General features: G+C 44.3%; 1 protein-coding gene across 1 annotated transcript; it reads left to right on the top strand.

The window, feature by feature from the left end:
- Positions 1 to 1,799: 1,799 nt before the first annotated feature.
- Positions 1,800 to 24,312, top strand: LOC130113036 (cGMP-specific 3',5'-cyclic phosphodiesterase-like). The gene is made up of 20 exons (XM_056280552.1): positions 1,800 to 2,035; positions 4,252 to 4,936; positions 8,829 to 8,918; positions 10,097 to 10,177; positions 14,613 to 14,702; positions 14,933 to 15,070; positions 15,213 to 15,280; positions 15,462 to 15,610; positions 15,837 to 16,012; positions 17,026 to 17,076; positions 17,686 to 17,832; positions 19,289 to 19,417; positions 21,251 to 21,345; positions 21,585 to 21,672; positions 21,965 to 22,065; positions 23,009 to 23,086; positions 23,245 to 23,308; positions 23,512 to 23,586; positions 23,869 to 23,952; positions 24,190 to 24,312. Exons 1-20 carry the CDS (start codon positions 1,800 to 1,802, stop codon positions 24,310 to 24,312), a joined length of 2,748 nt encoding a protein of 915 aa, XP_056136527.1.
- The last annotated feature ends 133 nt before the right edge of the window (positions 24,313 to 24,445 follow it).

Here is a 24,445-nt window from a genome sequence, read left to right on the forward strand (position 1 = left end):
TTCAATCAAAGTTAACAGGGCTCTGCACTTTGACGGTGTGTTTAAATTTTAGGGTACTTAACGTTAATATTCTGCTTAAGTACAAAGCAAGACAGACCTAGTCCTCCCAGTGGATTCTAAAGGGACTTCAGTTGGGAGCAAGCGTAATCCCACTCCTGATGTACACTACCGTTCAAAAGTTTGGGATCACCCTAACAATTTCGTGTTTTCCATGAAAAGTCACACTTATTCACCACCATATGTTGTGAAATGAATAGAAAATAGAGTCAAGACATTGACAAGGTTAGAAATAATGATTTTTATTTGAAATAAGATTTTTTTTACATTAAACTTTGCTTTCGTTAAAGAATCCTCCATTTGCAGCAATTACAGCATTGCAGACCTTTGGCATTCTAGCTGTTAATTTGTTGAGGTAATCTGGAGAAATTGCACCCCACGCTTCCAGAAGCAGCTCCCACAAGTTGGATTGGTTGGATGGGCACTTCTTTGAGCAGATTGAGTTTCTGGAGCATCACATTTGTGGGGTCAATTAAACGCTCAAAATGGCCAGAAAAAGAGAACTTTCATCTGAAACTCGACAGTCTATTCTTGTTCTTAGAAATGAAGGCTATTCCATGCGAGAAATTGCTAAGAAATTGAAGATTTCCTACACCGGTGTGTACTACTCCCTTCAGAGGACAGCACAAACAGGCTCTAACAGGTACTATTTAATGAAGATGCCAGTTGGGGACCTGTGAGGCGTCTGTTTCTCAAACTAGAGACTCTAATGTACTTATCTCCTTGCTCAGTTGTGCAACGCGGCCTCCCACTTCTTTTTCTACTCTGGTTAGAGCCTGTTTGTGCTGTCCTCTGAAGGGAGTAGTACACACCGGTGTAGGAAATCTTCAATTTCTTAGCAATTTCTCGCATGGAATAGCCTTCATTTCTAAGAACAAGAATAGACTGTCGAGTTTCAGATGAAAGTTCTCTTTTTCTGGCCATTTTGAGCGTTTAATTGACCCCACAAATGTGATGCTCCAGAAACTCAATCTGCTCAAAGAAGTGCCCATCCAACCAATCCAACTTGTGGGAGCTGCTTCTGGAAGCGTGGGGTGCAATTTCTCCAGATTACCTCAACAAATTAACAGCTAGAATGCCAAAGGTCTGCAATGCTGTAATTGCTGCAAATGGAGGATTCTTTGACGAAAGCAAAGTTTGATGTAAAAAAAATCTTATTTCAAATACAAATCATTATTTCTAACCTTGTCAATGTCTTGACTCTATTTTCTATTCATTTCACAACATATGGTGGTGAATAAGTGTGACTTTTCATGGAAAACACAAAATTGTTTGGGTGATCCCAAACTTTTGAACGGTAGTGTATATTTGCATCAGACACCCTACTGTCTTTAGCCAAACTAGCTAGTTCATTTGTCAGGCTGAGGTTCTTGAGATATTTTATAGATGTCAGTTTACAACTTCAAAGCTTGGACGAGTCCACAGGAGGAGAACTATTGATTCCAGGAATGTTCCATGAGAAAGAGGGGTACACACTCCGATGGAGAATTAGCCCGTCCCTTTAAAGCAGTACGGCCTAATGTTTCAAGGGATGACAAAAGTGGCTAAAGTAAGGATGTGGGGATTACCTTTGCACAGCATGCTCTCACATGTACATAGACTGACTCGCCAGTGTCATCGTCCGAAAAGACAGGCCTGCTTTACCCGAGAGCTGTCCCGGGTTTCAAAAGTGAGTTTAGTCGATCTGTTCTCCCTTTACCCAGAGAGAAGGGATGCCCTGCCTCCTCCAAACGCTGGAGTCAATGGAAGCGGATAGAGTGACTCCCCGTCCTCCCACGGGGAAAGAGGCCCGGCAGCCTGCGGGCCGGGAGCAGCCGGTGGTCAACCGTGTTGGCTGGTTCTTCTCGCCACTGTGGACCCCTCGGTCCACCAGGCGGCGCCGGGACTTTGCCGATGGCCGGGGGAGCCAACAAGCGGAGGCCTGGCTGGATGACCACTCCGACTTCACGCGGGACTACTTTTTACGAAGAGCCTCCACGTAAGCACCCCATGAGGCATTGTTGTAGCTGTTTTGTTGTTGTTGTTGTTTTTAATAATTATTATTGGGAGAAACCGCAGCATTGTAGTCAGCCTGATGAAAAAGGTGGGTCACGGATATTCTAGTGCAAATATTTGTGAGACTTAGTGGAAAAATCGGTGAATAATCAATAGTGCAGGGTTAAAAACATGGTACTGACAATGCAGTTGTTTTGTCATAGCTCCCACGTGACTGCCCCGCTTTGGCAACATCCTGTGTTACATACTATGGCCATACCCTACGACATTTTAGTGCTCTTCTTCCGACGGTTTAGCATTAATCCTTAATCGGAAGGGACAGGTGTGGGTGTTTTTGTTAAGAGGAAATCTGCGATTTCCCAGATCTGTCCCTCCCTATGGCAGCGAGAACTATAAACAAGGTGTAGCAGCCATTTTTGCTTGTGTGCCATCAGCTCAGCAATAAAAACAGTTCCCACGCGTGTAAAAAAAAAAAAATCACATCCTGGGACCTGGGCTTATCGGCCAGCAGCCATACCAACTTGTACCCTCGCTCTGCTGATTGGCTGAAGCTAAGCAGGTATGGACTTGGCTAGTACTTAGATGGGAGACCTCCAGAGAAGACTGAGTCGCTACCGGAAGTGGTGTTTGTGGGCCAGTAGGGGGCAGTCTTCCCTCTGGTCTTAAAAAAACAAAAACAAATATCAAAATCCCAATGCCCTAGTGCAGTGATGGGGACACTGCACTGTAGGAGATGCCATCTTTCAGATGAGATGTTAAACCAAGGTCCTGACTCACTGTGGTCATTTCCATGGCACTTATCACAAAGAGTAGGGGGTTCCCCGGTGTCCAGGCAAAATTCCCAACCTGGCTCTCTCCATCTGGCCACTGAATCATCCCCTCGTGTAATTGGCTCAATGATTCCTCCCTCTCCACCTCAAGCTGATGTGTGGTGAGCATTCAGGCACAAAATGGCTGCTGTGCATCACCCAGGTGGGTGGTACACGTTGGTGGTGGTTGAGGTGAGTTTCCCTGTCACTGTGAAGCACTTTGGGTGTCTAGAAAAGCGCTATATAAATGTAATTCATTATTATTATTAAGCTTATGCAGCTAATACATTACAAACTACATCAAATTATGGGAACACTTGTACTGTAATATTGATTGTAGAATTGGTAGATTACCTTTCCAACAGAATCATCACCACATTGTCATCACATTTCAATACTTTTTCCTGTTTGAGTAGGAAGGTGTTTGCTGCTGCACCAGTGTTCCTCCTACCCCGTCAAAAATGTCAACAGTGGTATATGAAGAGTGTCTCCAACCGTGGTATAGATACCAATTGATGCTATGAAACTTAACTCCATGGTCCAGAAAAATAAATTATACATTTATTAATGGAGAAAAATCCTGGAATCAGCTTTAAAGAGAGACTGACATGCCCTTTCTGAACACATTTTTTGACATTGGGAGTTTGAATCATAACCGAAAATAGGTGGTTTTATGAATTCAAAGCTATTGGCTACTGTCCTCCTGTGTGTTCGTGTGGGTGAGGCTTGGTACCACTCATCACTTGCCGTAGAAAAAAATGGTGGTAGGCCTACAGCACGGTAGTGCAATACAACTTGGCGAATAATATGTTCAATGATACAAATAACTGTTAGATAGACTGATGATAGATATTTAGATAAATAGACAAATAGATAGATATACAGATAGACAGCAATACGTCATAGCAAGATCGATAATAAAGTCTCAGCAAAATAGCACAAACACGAGCCAAGTAGCTAGCAGGAGGGGCTGAAAGAACGGCTTCTCTGTGGTTTTATAGCATCTCGCTACGGACACACCATATATGCAAATTGACTGGTGTCTACGTATCCACCGGCACAATTTGTCATTGGACACCATCAACAGTCAATCACAGATCTCTTTCGAGTGGCCGCAGATGCGCTGTGTTGGCCACTGAATTTCTTCGTGGTCACATTCCAACTCAGAACACAGCCTATCAACAGGAATTTCAGATTTTGATGTCAGTATCACTTTTTAAAAAAAAGTGTGCTTTCCATGGACATAAACAGTCGTAGTAACAGTCACAAGTGACCTGGTTTTGTACTTTATTCTTTGCTGACTTAATCGCCTCTTTTCCCCACATATGCACTGTCCATTTTTCATGGGTTTAATGCTCATTTATCTGTCATGTCTTGAATGTCACTTCAGGGCCAGTGGTTCTCAGCTGGAGACATCCCCATTGCAGCCCCAACTTCCCAGGAACAGCTCTGACTACTCTGACATGCTCACCACCCCTCGCCCTCGTCGGGGTTCCTCTCCATTGACCAGTTGCCATCTCCATACTCGTACCAAAGAAAGACCTGATCCCTTGTCTTGTAATCGCAATGCCCCTGAGTGGTTGGACCCAATCAGCCCAGATTTGCCACGCTGTCGCTCTTCCCACTCACTTCGCTCTCCCCGCTCCCCTGTTTCTCCTTGTCCCCCCCTCTCTCCCATTTGCCTTTCCTCCTCCCATGCACGCCACCAGTCCCTTTCCCCCCAACCACAGCGGTCCTCTCCGAAGAAGGCTGCAGTTTGTGGGCGAGGTGAGGGCTGCCTGTGGATGTTGGGGCTCCTTAGAGGAGGACTCAACCAGGTGGGCTCTATGGCAGAGCTCTGTCAAGGGGCCCTCCTGCATGTTGGGGAGCTGGTGGCAGCTGAGCTCTGCTCCCTTTCATTGGTAAAGAAGACCCAGGGTGGAAGGAACAGTTTGGAGGAAGTGGTTTCCCTGACAACTTTGAAGAATGTGAAGGAAAACAACTCCAGTGGCCAGGCACATTTGGAGCTGGTGAAGGGTATCATGGGATATGTGGTGGCCACAGGATCGCACATAAACATAAGAGATGCATGTGAGGTAAACCTTACATTATAGTCACTTTAGCTAATGGTGTCTCACTCTCACCAATCTATTTTGCACAAGACCGCAATTCAAATGCCCAGTTTAAATCTGAATATGCCAATCAGGTCATTCCAGGTCACGGGGGGGGGGGGGGGGACACCAAGTGGGGAGAGTATTGCATGCTACATTGGTCCAATACCTTCCTTACCTCTCTTGCACTCTCCCATTCTAGCTCGGATGATTTTAGCTTAACTGCTTAATGTAGGTGTGAGGAGGTGGACAGGGAATCCCTTTTGACGTACTCCTTGCCTTTAATCCTTTTAGAGACTTCTGTTTCTAATTACACTGTGATTTTTGGGACACTAGCTTCCTTAATCTTTAAAGACTGTCTCTCTCTTTCTCTCTGCCCCCCCCCCCACCCCACCAGCATCGGCGTTATGGGTGGGCCTTGGGGGTCCAGGCCCATCCAGCAAGGTCACTGTGCCCCCTCAGCTGAATTCCCTCCTTGACCAAAAAGAAATATAACTGAAATACTTTTACAGCTATAAGTAATATTAAGTCATACAATTTGGTAGCGGAAGATAGTGATAGTTTGCATTTAGGAAACAATTTCTTACTAAAAATAACAACCCCCTGTCTAGCTAATTAAAAACAACCGCAATATTCACATTATATGACCAGCCAATCAATTATATTACAAAGTTGAACTTATAGTTACGTAGAGACGTTAGATGGGCAGCACTAATGTGGACATTTTTGGGGTGGTGAACAATGGGAAAACTTAGCAATGTGCAAAACTTCAACTTCAGCTGTTCTAGTGGTGAGTTCATAAATCCACTTATGCACCATGGGAAAATGTCTCACCTGCTTTGTACACTGTGCTATTTAAGAGAGGTGTTATCTGCACTTCTGTAATTGTGGCTATGTTTCTGGATGAGCGCGTATATGGTTGTATAATTATGCATACGCTTCTTGATGTGGCCTAAAGGATGTTGTTTATCCTTTCATTTGTTGTGTAACCTGTGAAGGTGGTGGCCCAATGTATAGGTTTATTTGTTATGTAGAATTTCCTCTTGCAGTACTGTATGAAATGCAAAATATTCAACGAATTTCCCCCCTGTGCATCTTAGTTTATAACCTCTGGTTTTGTGGATGTGTTGCGTGCACGCCCATGTGCATAAGTGACAGTGTGTATGTATGCCTCTCTGTAATAGTTCATTTCCTTCATGAAACGTGAGGTGAACAAAATGCCCCCGTCAAACCTGACTGCCCGTCAGTTCCTTAGGCTCTGGCACCGACCCCAGCCCCGCTACGCATACACAGCATTTACGTAGACACACTATCAGTGCACATGAGAGTGAGAGAACAAGAAAGGGAGGGAGACAGAGAGAGCAAGAGACAGAAACTGAAAGACAAGAGTCTACCAAATAGGTAACAACCACCCCACCCCTTCTGATTAAGGATCAGTGCTAACCACTTGGCAGAATCAGGCCCCAGGTGATCTAGTCAGTGTACACTCACTGAGCACTTTGTTAGGAACTAAGGGAGTCAAGCAATCAAAAAATGTAATCTAATTATGCTTTGTAATTAATTAATCTAAATTAGACACAACTGTATTTTTTATGGCGGCTTATAAATTGTCAGAGGATGCAATCTGTAAAGCCTCCGTTAACCCCCTGGGCTCTACCACCGAAACTGACCTGCAGTCCATTGTAATCCATTTAGCGGTTGAGTTGGTTAATCTGTCACACGTAGATTTAGTCAGCAACTTAACGCCTGTTCAGGTGAGGCTAGGTTGCTCACTGTAGCATCAGGGGCTGTGCTGGGTCTGACCTCCGAGCTCACTGCTAAAGTGCTTTGCATTGAGGAGATATTTCAGGCTTGAAGTACCCCGATGGTACGAAACTTCCTTACTGCAGAAATTGTACAGAACAGTGCTCTTATCAACAGTCCCACTTGGGGCAAGCAACGATTTCTCATCTGCTTCCATCATTCTTGCAAAGCTACTGTGGATGGTTGTGCTTTGCACAGTGACGTATGGGGTCAAAGGGCATCATAGAGCGCGATTAATCGCGTTAATTTTTTTGACACATGATTTTTTCCATAATTAATTAATCGAAATAAACATGTTATTTTGACAACCCTATTAGGAACACTATAATAGTGGGTAGGGCCTCCAATTACCTCTGTCATCAGCAAGGCATTTCTGCCTGCTGCCTCTCGCTGGATTTTTTTTGTTTTTCACACCATTCTGAGTAAACTCTAGAGAGAGTTGTGTGTGAAAATCCCAGGCGATCAGCAGTTACAGAAACATTCAAACCAGCCTGTCTGGCACCAACAACCATGCCACGGTTGAAATCACTGAGATCACTTTTTTTTCCCTCATTCTGATGGTTGATGTGGACATCAACAGAAGCTCCTGACCCATATCAGCATGATTTTATCCACTGCACTGCTGACACACGATTGGCTGATTAGATAATTGCCTGAATAAGTAGGTGTACATGTGTCCCTGATAAAGTGCTCAGTAAGTGTATGTGTAAATTGGGGAGTACTGTGTACATTCTGAGTATGTTGTGTGGGTATATTCATGGCCAATGTCTCCTGAAGCCAAAACTGTGATGAGTCAGTCCGGTCTGATTGAGGACACCAGCGGATGAGTGAGAGGAGTTGACGGTAGATATTTATGGAAAATTACATGTGACACTTTTAATGCGCACAATTGTGTATTTCGCACAAATGAGACCACAGCACTTAAACTGTATAGAATTAACCACAAATAGCTTAGATAGATAGACATGATCAATGCTAGTGTTACAGGGTTCCTACACATTTCCTATTTCAAAATTCCATACTTTTCCAGACTCAAATTTCCAGACTGCTCGGTAGATTTTTTCAGACTCAGCCAACCAGGCTTTATATTTGGGATTGTCAAGCAAGCCCTCAGAAAACTTGCATTTACCCATTGCAGCTGTTCAGTCCACACTCCTATGCAGAAAGTTGGACAACATTCCACTGTCAATCATCTCTGCCCAGTGAGGAAGTAGACTAACCGGTGCTACCGATACTCGTATTATTTTTCCCTTAATTTATTGAATAAATAATATTACATTATTGTTCCCCCATATTTTTAGTCTCTTTTATAAATAAGAACTGAAAATGAGTTGGAAAAAAAGTATAAAATAATTTAATTTTCACAGCGTCTGTGCAGCCTTCTTTATTCACTGTGTCCATGGAAACGACGATGAATGCAGCCGTATTTCTGCATATCCTTACGCAGAAAAGATAGTCCGTTTACTTTTCTGATAACTCCATCACTGTGTAACTCATAAATGTTCACACAAGCTTGATATTTGGTTATTTGTGATGCTATGTACAGTATATATACTGTACATAGCATCACAAATAACCAATTGCATGACATTGCCGAATTTTCTTTAAAACTAATTTGGTCGCTAATGTCTGTTTTTGGTACAGTGATAAGGCACTTGGGGCAGAGCTGTTTTGCAGGCTGTGACGTACAGGCGTACAGGCAGCTCCGCGTAGGAGTGTGTGTTCAGTCGCACACCATACGTCTTGCCTTGCTTTCGACAACATCAACTCACTCCGGCCCACCCTCTCTCACACAGTGGTAAACATTTTGGCTGCCTGCTCCAAACGCCATGAAAAACACTCTGCTTGTATGATCAGTTTATTTTTAGAAATTTTATATTTTAGAAAACAGAATAGGGGCAATAGTCTGGAAACACAAATATTTTCCATACTCTCTTTTCTTTTTTCCAACCTATCCAGACCTGGAAATCACTAAAATCAAATTCCATACTTTTCCATACTGTGTAGGAACCCCGGTGTTATGCATTTTATGTCAATTGTCTCATAGTTCTCTGTAATCTGCCTCCTTCTTCAGGACCCCAGATTCCACATTGCTAATGATCAACCATCACGTTTCAAACTAAAGAGTGTTTTGAGCATGCCCATCAAGAACCACAGAGAAGAGGTGACGTGTTATGATTTCATATGTAATACGATATTGTGTCATGAGTTTTTTATACTTACATGAATCTGCCACACACCAAGCCGTGTCCCACTGCATTCCTCTGATGCGGACTAAGTACTTCAAGCTTTACAAACAAAGCTCCATCCATCCATCCATTCATTATCCAAACCGCTTATCCTGCTCTCAGGGTCGCGGGGATGCTGGAGACTATCTCATCAGTCATAGGGCGGCAGGCCCAATTGTACTTGGCCAATTACCCCACTCTTCCAAGCCATCCAGGTTGCTACTCCATCCCCTCTGCCGATCTGGGGAGGGCTGCAGACTACCACATGCCTCCTCCGATACATGTGGAGTCACCAGCCACTACTTGTCACTTGACATGAGGAATTTCGCCAGGGGGACGTAGCATGTGGGAGGATCAAGCTACCCCCCCCAGTTCCCCCTGAACAGGCGCCCCGACTGACCAGAGGAGGCGCTAGTGCAGTGACCAGGACAAATCCGGCTTCTCACCCGCAGACATGGCCAATTTTGTCTGTAGGGACGCCAGACCAAGCAGGGGGTAACACGGGGATTCGAACCGACGATCCCCGTGTTGGTAGGCAACGGAATAGACCGCTACACTACCCGAACGCCCCGATTGAGAATTTCTGCTCCTGGCGTGTTTAAGAAAACAGCTAATCAACGAATCACCAAATCATTAATGTTTTTGTAGTGGCACAAGGGTTTTTATATCTTCACCATAGCAGCCTAAAGTGGAAGAATAAGGGCGGTAGTGGAAAGAAGAAGCAAAGTCGTTGTGGCTAATAAGCAGATATGGCAGACCAAGCCCATAGAGGTCCTTTACCAAGAAAAACATTAATATATATAGCTAAAACTCAGGGTCAAACATGTTTTTGTTCTGCAGTAGGAAATGAGTTCACTCAACAATGATGATTACATTTCATTTCAAGTTGCTCTCTGGGAATTTGAGAGGTCAAACATCAATTCAGTATCACCATCACCACATTAATTTGACGAAAATGTACAAGATTTAGTGCTTGCATATGCATATTACTCAATATAAGTAAATATAAGATTTTTATCATATGCTAACACTTTTCAGTGGACTGGTGTGGATATTGCTCAGAATATAACACCAAGAGTTCAGCAATATAACATTCCTCTTGTCTTACCGATAGGTGGTCGGCGTTGCAGTTCTGATAAACAAGAGGAGCGGCGGGGAAGGAGCGGTCTCTCTGTTTACTGACCTGGATGAGAAGGTGAGGAAGGAAACTTCATTAAACATGAGTGGATATTACTCTGGGCATTGTAATTTTCAAGGAGTTTTAGTTTTAGGTTCGTCTCATTGTTGACAAATGGATCTCACTGTACCAAAAGAAGAAAAAAAAGAAACGTTGACAACAGGTCACAAAGTCATACTGCTGCTTTGGTCCCCATAATGTATCATTACAGTTTTTCCTGACATGACTTCAGAAGGTAAAAAAGATTTCTCTTGCAATCTATGGAAAGTAGTTTGGTTTCAGGTAGACTTGAGTGTGAAGGGACCACAGTGCATATTTGCGGGGGGACTACACACTACGTTGTCGTGATTTTCCAGGCAAAGTTACGGCTGTCTTGTCAGTAGCTGGCATCCAGCCGTCTGTTTTCTTTGCTGGAAGTAAATCCAAATAGGCAGCACTGAAAAAATGAAAATAGTCCCTAACAGTTTTTCAAGTCAATTTTATTTGTATAGGCCAATATCACAAATTTGCCTCAGGGGGCTTTACAGCCATACAACATCCTGTCCTTAGACCCTCTCATCAAATAAGGAACAACTCCCTTAAAAAAAAACAACCCTTTAACAGGGAGGAAAAAATAGGGAGAAACCTCAGAGGAGGAGTCTCTGTCTCTCTCCCAAGACAGACAATGTGCAATGGATGTTGTGTGTACAGAATAAACGCAATTTACAGAATACAACATTGAAAGAGGATAACAAAATTATAAGATATATGAAGAAATGATGAGGAGGATGCCAAGCAGTGTCCAGATGCCACCAGAACAGCCCAGGACCTGAGCCACATGACCAACATCATCACGTAGACCTGACAAGAGGCCAGACTACACATGTACACAGGGGAGACTCACATTGCAGCATTCACATACACGGAGAAGAGACAAGAAAAAACATTGGTCACCCATTGGAGGGAGAGAAGGATACAACATTGAAACAGGACAACAATATGGGTTTATAAGATATATAAAGAATGTGATGAGGGGGATGCCAAGCAGTGTCTAGGTGGTGACCACCGTCACCATGGAGACCTGGGAGGAGCACAGACTACACTTGCACACAGGGGAGACTCACATCACACCATTCACACACACGGGAGAAGACATACATAGAGAGATAGAAAACAGAACAGTTTGCAATAGTCAATCTATTTACTGCCCTCTGAAGTCACCTTTGTAAAAGTTGAATACATTTTTTGAATACATTATCGGGTTTTCCCCGATAACGTATTACGCTGTTTAAGGCAGCACAGCGTGGAACCGTGGCCCTGTACCTTCAGTAGGACCACATGTGGCAATAAAATAAATAAATAAATCAAACACAGCAATAAAAACAATAGCCAAAGCCATGTCACATGGAAGTTCAGCATGCTAAAGGTTTCTTTGACCTAACTGGCTTCACAACACACAAAGATGATTCCGGAAAGCCTTATAATCCCGCTTCTAGTATACTCCTCTCTGGTCAATCACAAACACACTAAAAATAATTTACAGATGCCTCATTAGAACAGCAGACTTGAGCGGATAGGCTCCAGCATCCCCGCGACCCTGACAGCTCGATAATGGAATGGAATGCAATAGTATATCTCTGCAGACCCGGAGGCTGCACGTTCAGACCCGCATATCTGGGACCGCAGTTCTAGGCCCCTCACGTTTTTTTGCGACAGCGCCACCTATCGAACTGGGTGACAGCAAAATGGAACAGGATCGGAGTGCGCGTATTGAACATGAATCACATTATGCGGGTCTGAATGTGCAGCCTCCGGGTCTGCAGAGATACCCTCCTCATGGAATGGGGGGGGGGGGCGATTACTGAAGAAAAAGCTGCGTGCTCACCAAATGAAGATCACTTGAAAACAAAGTCCGTCCTGCGATCCTTTTTTAACAACGCGTGCTATTGCCGGGTCGTACAGTTTGTCCTTTGACTTCCAACTCCGTAAGAAGTCCTTTCTCAACTGAGATTAAAGCTGACAGACGAGCCTGTCCAGTTGTGGTACGTTTTTATCCTTTTCAGTGCTGAGACTGTTCTGTCCACGGAAGCTGCGGACGCAGGGATGCTTAAGACCAGGCAAGCGAGAAGGCGCAGTTAGGGCATACTTTCGGTCAGCCCCTTTTGCTGGAAAAAGTGGCGCCCAGAAGGGCTCCGTCCTTCGAAGTCAGACATAGCGTACATTACACATAGCTCAGTCTCCAGGCAGGACATGTCGAAGTGGCACCTCCAGACTGCCGAGGGCCGTGTTGGGGGCCCCTGGTCGGGATAATGCAATCCCAGCAGTTGGTGCGTAGACTGCCCGTTAGCCACGGATAGCCGCTGTGCTAGTTTGAAAATGCCTGCGGTAGCGCTTGGTAGCGTAACCGGTTAATTTCTTGCCCGGTGCGGGATTCGATACGAGGTGCACTGCACCACAAGGCGACGTCACCAACCGCTCGGCTAAAGGGTCAGACCCGTTAGCTAGGGGCTAACGTGTCTTATTAGTAGTTTACAGTAGCTTGCGCCAATCCTGGCAAGACGGGTGACGGCCGACCTTTCTGGATTATTTCTAGTTTTTTCGTGAAAAGGCAATCTAGAAAATGAAGTTTCTATTAATTCAGCCACACGGTCTTCTTCTTCACTAATTTCCGCCATTTCGCTGATCTCTAAATCCTTCGTTGTGGTTCTGTCGTCTCTTTTCCCCCCTTGCTCACTGACTACCTTCGCGGGTTGCTTACCAAATTCGCGACTACCCGGAAGACGTCGGGATATTGTCCCGCCCACAACTCAACAAAATGTGATTGGCTAAGACAAATGTCAAAATCAAATTGGTTACGCAGCTACCTACGGTGCTGGCACGGGGGAGCCGCTGATTCACCCAGATACCGTAGGAGGAACATTTGTGATTGGGCCATTTCCCGTTAACCCACTGTTTGCCAAGACATATTAGTTCAAGTTTATAACGATGATCTAGAAATTATCACTTTTATATCAGTGAATAGAAATAATTTGAAAAATATTTATTAGGAGTACAAAAGAAAAGTAAGAGCTGTCTCAAACTACACATTTATAATTTCTACAAGATCTGTTTAATTTTTTTAAGGTGCATATTCAAATACTAACCAGACTAACACCATCTAATTATTCATGATGACCACATTAAAATGGATGGTTATTTTTAACGGGTCAATACTGTACATTTACTTTTTTTTCATTTGCTATGCTCATCTTAACTGAGTAGTTTGCTGGCCCATTTAACTCCTTGCAATTAACCCCTTGAACCTGTTTTTGATTTTTTTCCCCTCCCCAATTGTATCCGGCCAATTACCCTACTCTTCTGAGCCGTCCAGGTCACTGCTCCACCCCCTCTGCCGACTGGAGGACTGCAGACTACCATATGCTTCTTCCGATACATGTGGAGTCGCCAGCCGCTTCTTTTCACCTGACAGTGAAGAGTTTCGCCAGGGGGATGTAGCGCGTGGGAGGATCACGCTATTTCCCCCCAGTTCCCACGAACAGGCGCCCCGACCGACCAGAGGAGGCGCTAGTGCAGCGACCAGGACATATACCCACATCCGGCTTAACACCCGCAGATACGGCCAACACAAGAAACCTAACGTTACCATTAACTTATCACTACGCTAGCATTGGCTAATACAAAAACATGCTAGGTGCTAACATTACACGTCCGGATCTTACCTTCATAATTGTGGATGTAGCTTGAAACGTAGTTTGAAGCCCTTCTCCTTTTTTGGTAACTGACCTATGGCACGCTTCTCGGATAATGCGACTAGCGTTGTTAACCGTGCGTCAGAGTAGCTCTTGAAGAGACCGAGAGAAAAACGCCACTGCTTCGCTGTTGTTGTCAGTTGTCAGTATCACTTCCGGCGCTGCCCGGAAATGATCGAGCTGGTCGAGTCGGAATGCGGAAGAGCGTCTGTAGGGACGCCCGACCAAGCCGGAGGTAACAACACGGGGATTCGAACCGACAGTCCCCGTGTTAGCAGACAGCGGAATCGTCCGCTACCCGGATGCTTGAACCTGTTGAACGGTAATATCGGCAGAATTTGGTTTGCGATAGAATCGAGGGACCTGAGCTTTTTTTAACAACAGGAATGATGTGTGAGCGTAAAGTAATCCCCCCCCACCTCTCTCGCTTTCTGTCTTTCTTTGACTGTGGTTTTTTGACAAATGTGAGATATCCAAACTTAGAAAAGAGAGGGTATTGTAACCGGTTATTTTCTTACCCGGTGCGGGATTTGATACGGGGTGCACTGCGCCACAAGGCGACATCACTAACCGCTCTGCTAAAGGGTCAGACCCGTTAGCTAGGGGCTAACGTGTCTTATTAGTAGTTTACAGTATTTTAGACAACAATACCAATAAACAGGCTCCTGCCACCCTCGTTAGTATGCGAAGCAAGAGACTGAGTGTGTTTTCATCCTTGCGCCTAGGTGCTCTCCAATCATATGGGGGTGCTGGGAATGGTCCTGGATAATGCCCAGCTGTACGAGAGCGCACGGCAGGAGGCCAAACGCAGCCAGGTAACTAACAGACAACTTCATAAGTCTCACCGTCGCTTTCATACATCCATTTATTTAATCCAGATATCTTGTTAACATCTTACCTTACGACTTCATAACTTTGACCCAGCATGTTCCATAGAACCTTTCATCACATATGCAGATTGGATCTGTTTAATGATCTGCACTGTCAACATTTTACTTACACTGTCTTTGTCGTCTCCGCATGCCCGTGTGTTTGTTTGCCTCAGGCTTTGATAGAGATGGCCAAAATGTTGTCAGAGAAGCACCGCTCCTTTGACGTTCTGTTGGGTAAGATGGCTGCAACCATCATGCCCTTCACAAATGCTCAGTATTGCACCATCTTCATCACCAAGGAGGAGACCACGGTAAACAGTCTTGGTCCATTATCCTGAAGCACGGCTTGTGTGCTTGCCCCTGTTAGTGGGTTTGTTCAGCTTTGCTTATTAGAAAGCGATGTATAATATAGCATTCCTTCCTTAATGTTGTTTTGAACTTGTTCAATGTAAGGATTCGTTTTCCCGGGTGATCCACATGGAATGCGAGGAGCTCGGGCCAACCTGCCAAATCTACAGGAGGTAATGCGCGAACACAGCCTGAAATATAGTTGATGAATGATTATCGGTGTTTATAGACTTGGGGTTCATCGACATCCATTAACCGTGCAACCATCTACATCTTGGATTCCTGTTCGTTAATTCAAACAAATAATATTCAGCTCAGTGGTAATACATTTTTTTATGTTTTTTTTTTCCCAAGGGAACATGACGTCAATGACTTGGACCTGTCATACGCCCTACGCACCCTGTGCACTAAAGAAATAGTTAATGTGTCAGACAGTGGCCAAGAGTCAGCAAAGAGCCTGATTTGCTGTCCAGTCACGAATGAGAAATCTGAGAAAGTCATTGGTGAGTGACTCTTCTCCCTACGGCGTAGAAAGGTCTCTGGCTGGAACTTGACTTTTAATTATAGAAATATTTGAAATATTCCCTCTATAAATCCAACATGTGCTGCCGCCTCTCTGTCAGTTATATGACACACAGACAAGAGGTGATGGGTCAGCTCTGAGAGTCTGTCACTCACACTGCTCTGCTCCCCGCCCCCCCTTCCTTTCCCTTCTTTCTTGTCCCTCAGCTGTGTGCCAGCTGAGGAACAAGCAGGGCAAAGACTCAGACGAGCTGGACGCTTTCAACAGATACGATGAGCGCCTCCTGGAGGATCTTTGCGTGTATTGCGGCCTGGCACTGCAGTACGTTCAGACGGTCCAAATCACAGAGAGGCGAAGAGCCAGCATTGAGGTCACACAGGAGGTGAAAACCCTGCTTTGGCCTATTATCACTCCCATTTAGCTGAGTAATGGTATTATCTCATGTGGGGAATGTTGGCAGAAAAACAATGAACTGGTGGGAAAATAAAGTATACTGTTTTTGAATTCAGAGGTTTCAGATAATAGGAACCGACCAACTGTATATCTTGTTCTCACCACGTCCTAACATTTGATTAAATCCTGTTACAGATGACCCATTTTCTTCCAATTCGTTATTTACCCCGGTGCAAAGTAAGAGGCTGATAAACAGAACATGATCATGTCAACTCATTGCTGTCTTAGGGGCATCCGGGTGGCGTGGCAGTCTATTCCGTTGCCTACCAACACGGGGATCGTCGGTTCGAATCCCCGTGTTACCTCCGGCTTGGTCGGGTGTCCCTGCAGACACAATTGGCCATGTCTGCGGGTGGGAAGTCGGATGTGGGTGTGTGTCCTGGTCACTGCACTAGCGCCTCCTCTGGTTACTCGGGGCGCCTGTTCATGGGGGAGGTAGAACTGGGGGGGGTATAGCGTGATCCTCCCACACACTACGTCCCCCTGGCGAAACTCCTCACTGTAAGGTGAAAAGCAGCTGGTGACTCCACATGTATTAGAGGAGGCATGAGGTGGTCTGCAGCCCTCCTGAGATCGGCAGAGGGGGTGGAGCAGTGAGTGACCGGGACAGCTCGGAAAAGTGGAGTAATTGGCCGGGCACAATTGGGTAAAAAAAGGGGGTGAAAAAAAAACTTATGGAAATGGACTCTGCGAAATTGAAATTATTGTGTAAAAAACTGTAACAAAGTAAAATCTTCAATGTGCTGTGAGGCCCAAGTTCAGATTTACAGTTCCCCCTGTGAGGATTTGAGAAGGAGTAGATGACAGTGAATTACGTCCCTAATATGTGAAACCACACAGTTGAAAGAACACTTTCTTATCCTGCCTTTACGCACTGTGTTTCTAAATTCACGTGTGCGTGCGTGCACGTGCATTTGTGTGTGTTCTTCGTTTTTGCTTCAGGTTCTTGCCTACCACATCACTGCGGCACAGGAAGAAATTGAGGCATTGCAGGTGGTCACAATTTTTTCCATGCAAAAATACCCCCCCCCCTTATCCCTGAAGAGAGAAAATTAAAGCCTATAAATAATCAATCGACTTTCCCCAGGAGAAAATTACATCACCTCCATTCTACCTCTCCGAACCACACATCTCTGCCCATCTCTCTCTCTCTGTCTGTGCTCCTTAATTCCTCCAACTTCCCACCATTTCTGTTATTATAGTCACTACTATCTTACAGTGCCTCCTACCTTTCTGGTAATTGTGCTCTGAATTGGCCTCAGATTAAACTCTGTAGGTCAAATTAACTGGCCTTAATGCTAACAGAGGACAATTACCCTCCCTAGCTAAAGCTCTTGATGAGCTGCTATCAGCACCAGTAGATACCAAAGGTCATGCTGAACTCGTTGCCCAGGTTAAAGCTAGACCTCATCCCAAAGCTTTTGGTGTGATTACGCATAAGAGTGATGGTAATGTGTGTTTGTGGTGTAGTTATAGTTGTGTGTGTGTGTGTGTGTGTGTGTGTGTGTGTGTGTGTGTGTGTGTGTGTTAGTGATGAGGTTTTGTGAAATAAAGTTGTGTCTGAGTGTGTGTTTAAGTGGAGTTTATTTTCTATTTCTGTAGGAAGCCACCATTCCTCCTGCTGAGTCGCTGCACATACTGGAGTTCCACTTCTCTGACTGTGTGCTGACAGATGATCTCTCGATTCAAGCTACCATTCGTATGTTCCTTGACCTCAATCTAGTGCAGGACTTCAACATCAATTACAAGGTATCAAATCTAGGATGATGTTAATTGTATTTGATATAGATTAGTGGGGTGGCGCGGTGGTTATTGCAGTCACCTCACAGCAAGAAAGTCCTGGGTTGAGCCCCCGGGGTTGTCCAACTTTGGGGGTCATCCCAGGTCATCCTCTGTGTGGAGTTTGCATGTTCTCCCCGTGTCTGCGTGGGTTTCCTCTGGGTGCTTCGGTTTCCTCCCACAATCCAAAGACATGTAGGTCAGGTGAATCGCCCGCCGCCCAGTGACTGCGGGGATAGGCTCCAGCATCCTGCGACCCTGAGTAGGAGCGGTTTGGATAATGGATGGATGGGTAGATTAGTAGTTTGGTCAAAACATAAAAGATGAAGATATTGAGCACGCATGAAGACATAAAGATGAAGAATGAAGTTTAATATGATAAAGTGGCACAATTTTATCAACACCTATTCTTCCCAGATAGAGTCTCTGACTGCACTCCAGGATCTATCTATCGATCGACCGATCGAGTAGTATTAGAAGGAGTAATGCTAGTAGTAGTGGGCCGCCACCAACCACCAATCTGCAAAATGCAAAGCTCATCAGAAGATATGAGTCATAAAGATGTTGAATTATATCTATTTTCAGTTTAAAGGGACATAGATTGATTCATAGTTATCTTGTGTATAACTTCACAATGATTTCCATCTCTTTCTTGTTGAGTTGCCTTAGCAGCAGATTATAGTAAAGAACATGACAGGTTGAATAAAAAAAAAATCATAGGATACCTTCATTAATATCCTGGTAATGCTACGTCTTCTTCATTTACTCAAAAACAGCTTTTTCCAAACAGAGATGATGCCAAATTGGCCTCCACCAAAGTAACTCATTCATGTTAATGCTTTGTTTTTCTTGCTCTGTTTAAATATAATTTGTCAGACTTTTTTTTGTTTGTTTTTTTTTTTGTTTGCAAAAGTAGCATTAAAGGTACATGCCGCAGTTGATGCATTCTGCTGTCGTTTTGGTCAAACTTCATAAACGTTGTTCATTTTATTACTCGCCAATGAGAAAACCAGCCAATCCCACATTGTTTTCAGTTCCTTTTTAGGCGGTGTTCACTTTTCTCCATTTCTTAAACAAATTCACAAAGTTTACCAGATGGAGGGATGTGTCATGTTTCTCGTTGTCAGTGCAGCGCTCATGTGGTCACAGTATTGCACGGGGCCATGGCGGCACATGGTATTACAGCTTGTACCTTTAAGGCCAAAGGACAAAAATAAAGTTCTTTAATGTTGCATTATCGTGGCATGCAGTTTGCACATGAAAAATTCATCAGAAGATGTGATGAGTCATAAAGATGCTGAATTATATCTATTTTCAGTTTAAAGGGACATAGATTGAGTCAAAGTTACCTCGTATCCATCCCTAACTGGCTCTCTCCGTGCTTCCTTTCCACATATATCTACCTCCACTCTTTCCCCTTCTCTAGTGTCTCTGCCAGTGGGTGCTCAGCGTGAGACGTGGTTACAGGAACAACATCCCGTATCACAACTGGAGCCATGGCCTAAGCACTGCTCAGTGCATGTTCGCTATGCTCATGGCCACAGACCAGTTCCAGGTTGGTGTGCATGTGTGTCCATTTCGAGAAGAAAATTAAAGCCATATTCAGTCGACTACTACTGCTACTTTCGGCTGCTCCCGTTAGGGGTTGACACAGCAGATCACCCTTTTCTATCTCTTCCTGTCATCTGCCTCTGTGACACCAGCCACCTGCATATCCTCCCTCACTACATCCATAAACCTCCTCTTTGGCCTTCCTCTTTTCCTCTTCCCTGGCAGCTCCATATTCAGCATCCTTCTCCCAATATACCCAGCATCTCTCCTCCACACATGTCCAAGCCATCTCAATCTTGCCTCTCTTGCTTTGTCTCCAAACCGTCCAACCTGAGCTGTCCTTCTGATATTCTCATTCCTAATTCTGTCCTTCTTCGTCACTCCCAATGAAAGTCTTAACATCTTCAACTCTGCCACCTCCAGCTCCACCTCCTGTCTTTCCGTCAGTGCCACTGTCTCCAAACCATGCAACATAGCTGGTCTCACAACCATCTTGTAAACCTTCCCTTTAACTCTTGCTGGTACCCTTCTGTCACAAATCACTCCTGACAGTCTTCTCCACCCACTCCACCCTGCCTGCACTCTCTTCTTCACCTCTCTTCTGCACTCCCCGTTACGTTGTGCAGTTGACCCCAAGTATTTAAACTCATACGCCTTCATCACCTCTGCTCGTTGCATCTTCACCACTCCACTGTCCTCCCTGTCCTTCAGACATATGTGTTCCATCTTTTATCATCTCGTGTCAAGAATCATTTACTATCAGGAAATGACTATGTGAGATTTATCATGATATAAGAACATTTATCATGATTTATCTAAGTTGGTTATTTCATTGTAAAAAGAACATTTTTAAAAGTTAGATAAGAGAATTGCGTCAGACTAGATAAAATGTCTTTAAATCAGTGCAATGTAAGATGTTTTAAGATTTCTGGTCTATCACATAAACAAGTGATTTCATCTTGTTTCAAGAAAGCTTATCTAGTTGACATATCTGACTACAACGGCAGATTATTTTTGCTTGTTTCGGGGATTTTCTTACTTGAATATGCAAAATTATGCCTCAATTTTGACATGGGATTTTTACAAAGAAAAAACCAAGCTAAAAAATTAATAATGTCATTAATTTGATTTGATAAATATTTGGAAACAAAAAAAAAAAACGAAAAATATTTTACAGCCATTATCTTAATCATTTGTGTCCTTCATTTTGCATGTGTTTATTTGTACGTATGTTTACATGAATGCGTTTAGGGTTTAGTCATTTTTATATTACCGGAGAGAGGTGCTGAGGGTAAGGAGGTCATCAGCCGTGATGTAAATATGGAGGATTTAGGTTTTGTTTTTTCAGTTCAGTCATTCTGAAGCTTACTGACATTGAATTTAAAGGTAACAGTAGTGATGTGATAGTGTGTGACGGATGTGACTGCGCCTGCCAGAAGAAGAGAAGTGATTCAGAGAAGACCCAGGGTTATTTAGGTGCTTAATTATTTGGAAGAGGATTAATCCAAGACCTTTCCAAAACCTCTTAGCTGCTCTGCACAGGCATCACACATCAGCCTGTTATCACCGCCTAACTTCTATTTCTGTTCCTGCACTTTATTTATCACCCCCCCCCCCCGCATATGGTTTACTTTTGCTGGTGGCCTGTCCAGGGTGTCTCCCTGCCTGCTGCCCAATGAATGCTGGAATAGGCCCCAGCATCTCCACGACCCTGAGAGCACGATAAGCGGTTCAGATAATGGATGGATGGATGGATGAATGCATGAATGCTCTATATATAAAGTGTATAGAGTCAAGCTATCCACTGTCTTCATACACCTCTCTGTTTCTAAACCAGAGCATTTTTTCCCGGCTGGAGATATTGGCGCTGATGATAGCCACTCTGAACCACGATCTTGACCACAGAGGAGTCAGCAATTCCTACATACAGAGGTAAAACACGGTCTCCTGTGTGCTTTAACCGCTACTTCACCCTTTAATTTAATCTCTGAGATTTTATCAATTCTCTGGCTCTCCCTCACCGATTGTAATCTGTCTCGGCTACTTTCAGCTGAGTCAGTCCATGTTATTCAGTCAGTGCCTCGTTATGTCAACTCACAGTAGTCTCTCTCACCCTGTGATTCTTTATGTCTCTCGCTCTCTCGCTTGCTCTCTCTCTCCCTCTCTCTCAGGACTCAACAGCCTTTAGCTCAGCTGTATGGCCACTCCTCTCTAGAGAACCACCACTACAATCTGTGCCTCTTCATCCTCAACAACACAGTGAGGACTCGCTCTGTCTTTCTTGTTATTTTTGTTGAAGCTTCTATTTGTTTTTTTCATAAAAATTCAGTCTGTCTCTGTAGGCATATACTATATTATGCATCAGAATGTCCATCATTCAATCACGCTTTATATCAGTCTGTTTTTTTATCAGTCAATTTATTTTGCCCCAGCTAATTTTGTCCAGTCGTAGTGCTGCTGTCCTCCTCCTAAGGCTTACATCCTTCCCACGTTGCTCCATCCCATCTCTCATCTTTCACTTTCTCTTGCTTGCTCACTGTCTCTTTCCCAGGGGAGTCAGATTCTCAATGGTCTGTCAAAGGAGGACTACAAGGCAGTGCTGTCCATGATCAAAAGAGCCATCCTGGCCACCGACCTGACTGTTTACATGGAGTATGTTACCCACAATACATTAGCCCCTCAAAGTAGTTTCAACTTACTCAGTTAAACTACCTGGGTTGAAATTTGAAAACTTGTACTTGAGTGACTGGCTGATTGGCTGACCAATTCCTGTTTAAATGTGGGGGGCACGGTGGCCCAGTGGTTAGCACTGTTTCCTCACAGCAGGAAGGTCCTGGGTTCGAACCCCAGGCCGTCCGAGGTCCTTTCTGTGTGGAGTTTGCATGTTCTCCCCCGTGTCTGCGTGAGTTTCTTATGGGTGCGCCGGTTTCCTCCCACCATCAAAAAGACATGCGTGTTAGGGTTAATACTCCTGCCTGTGCCCCTGAGCAAGACAATGGAAAGAAGAACTGGAGTTGATTCCCCGGGTGCTGCAGCTGCCCACTGCTCCTATACAATAGGATGGGTTAAATGCAGAGAACACATTTCATTGTAACCGTGTACATCCATTATTCGAATTGCTTATCCTGCTCTCAGGGTCACAGGGATGCTGGAGCCTATCTCAGCAGTCATTGGGTGGCAGGCGGGGAGACACCCTGGACAGGCCACCAGACTATCACACAGGGCCGGCATACACACACACACACACACACACACACACACACACACACACACACACACACACACACACATCCATACCTAGGGACAATATAGTATGGCCGATTCGCCTGACCTACATGTCTTTGGACTGTGGGAGGAAACCGGCGCCCCCGGAGGAAACCCACACAGACACAGGGAGAACATGCAAACTCCACACAGAGGACGACCCGGGGTGACTCCCAAGGTTGGACAACCGTGGGGCTTGAACCCAGGACCTTCTTGCTGCGAGGCGACAGCGCTAACCACTGCGCCACCGTGCCACCCACAATGTACAATGTACAATGACAAATTAAAGTGGCTTTCTTTTTTTTCTCTTGTTTTTGTGTCTATCTTTCAGGAGAAGATCTGAGTTCTTTTCTCTTGCTAAAAGAGGGCAGGTGTGCTGGAAGAGTGAAAAAAAGAGAGATCTGCTGAGGTGAGCTGGAAATAGTGTCTATATATATATATATATATATATATATGTATACATATATACACATATATACACATATATACATATACATATATACATATATATACATATATATAAACTTTTAAAAAGATGGTTGTTGATTATTTTTTGTTATCCAACAGATCAATGCTGATGACTGCTAGCGATGTCTGTGCCATCACAAAGCCTTGGCCTGAGCAATATAGGGTAGGCCTCACTTGTAAATAAAGTCAAATTTATTTGTTTAGCCCAAAATCCCAAGCTGGTCCTGAAGCTTGGACCCTACAAAACCCTACGAATGTCCATGTTTCCGTGCATTTTTTATTTCAAAAGTATTCATCTCTCAGTCACAACAAAATGCAAATGCGTGTTAACTCTGTAGGTTTTAAGCCCGTTCTCCATCTTGACAGATTGCTAACCTGGTTGCCAAGGAGTTCTTTGCACAAGGAGACAAAGAGAAGGAACAGTTCAATATCAAACCAATCGTAAGTGCGATGAGGGTTCTGTTTAACTGTTAGTGACTTCGTTTCTGACTGGGGAGGCTAAATAGAGAGGAAGTATATATTTCATATGTCAGCACCAATGCCCAAAATGATATGTGAGACCCTTTTTTTTCCATTTGTGCAAATTAATTTCTCGTTTGAGGCAAATTCAAATTCTTTCAATCTGTGTCTACTCATTTCTGGTAGTAGATGAAATGATAGAAAGCATCCCTTCTGTATAAACACTGCTGTTTTGACGTTGAGCTTACTTTTTCCTCCCCGCAGAACATGATGAACAGAGAAAACAGCAGTCGTCTGCCAGACATGCAGGTTGAGTACATCGATGGAATCTGCCATCCACTGTACAAGGTGAGGTGATGTTTGTGTCACTGCTGCTGTCGTGTGTGGATGTGTATGCTTGCACTGCATGTATCTCTCATGTATGTTTTCCAGGAAAAAAAAACACACTAGGGATGTAATTAACAGTTAATATTGCAATTAATAACAATACTGCCCCCCCCTTTCTACCCCCCACTTCTCCACATCTGATACCCCAACCCTGTCTGACTTGGTGTCTCATGCTTAAACTCTCTCTCTCCATCTCAGGCTCTGTCAGGACTGTTTGACACCTTTTCCCCTCTTCTGGACGGCTGCGAGAAGAACAGAGAAAACTGGCTGGACCTTGCAGAAAGAAGAGAAGAAGAAAACGTAGGAGGGAAAGCAAAGTGAAGAGGGGAGCGGTCAAGTCAGTGAAACTGGGTAAGGATGCAGAGGTGCGGCAGAAGTGGACAGAGGATGAAGGTGCACCTTTACCATTTGGTCGCTCGAGAGGGAAAAGAGAGGAAACTGAGGGAGTGTGTGT

This window comes from Lampris incognitus, chromosome 5 (assembly GCF_029633865.1).
Source record: "Lampris incognitus isolate fLamInc1 chromosome 5, fLamInc1.hap2, whole genome shotgun sequence".
In the NCBI taxonomy this organism is placed as follows: Eukaryota; Metazoa; Chordata; class Actinopteri; order Lampriformes; family Lampridae; genus Lampris; species Lampris incognitus.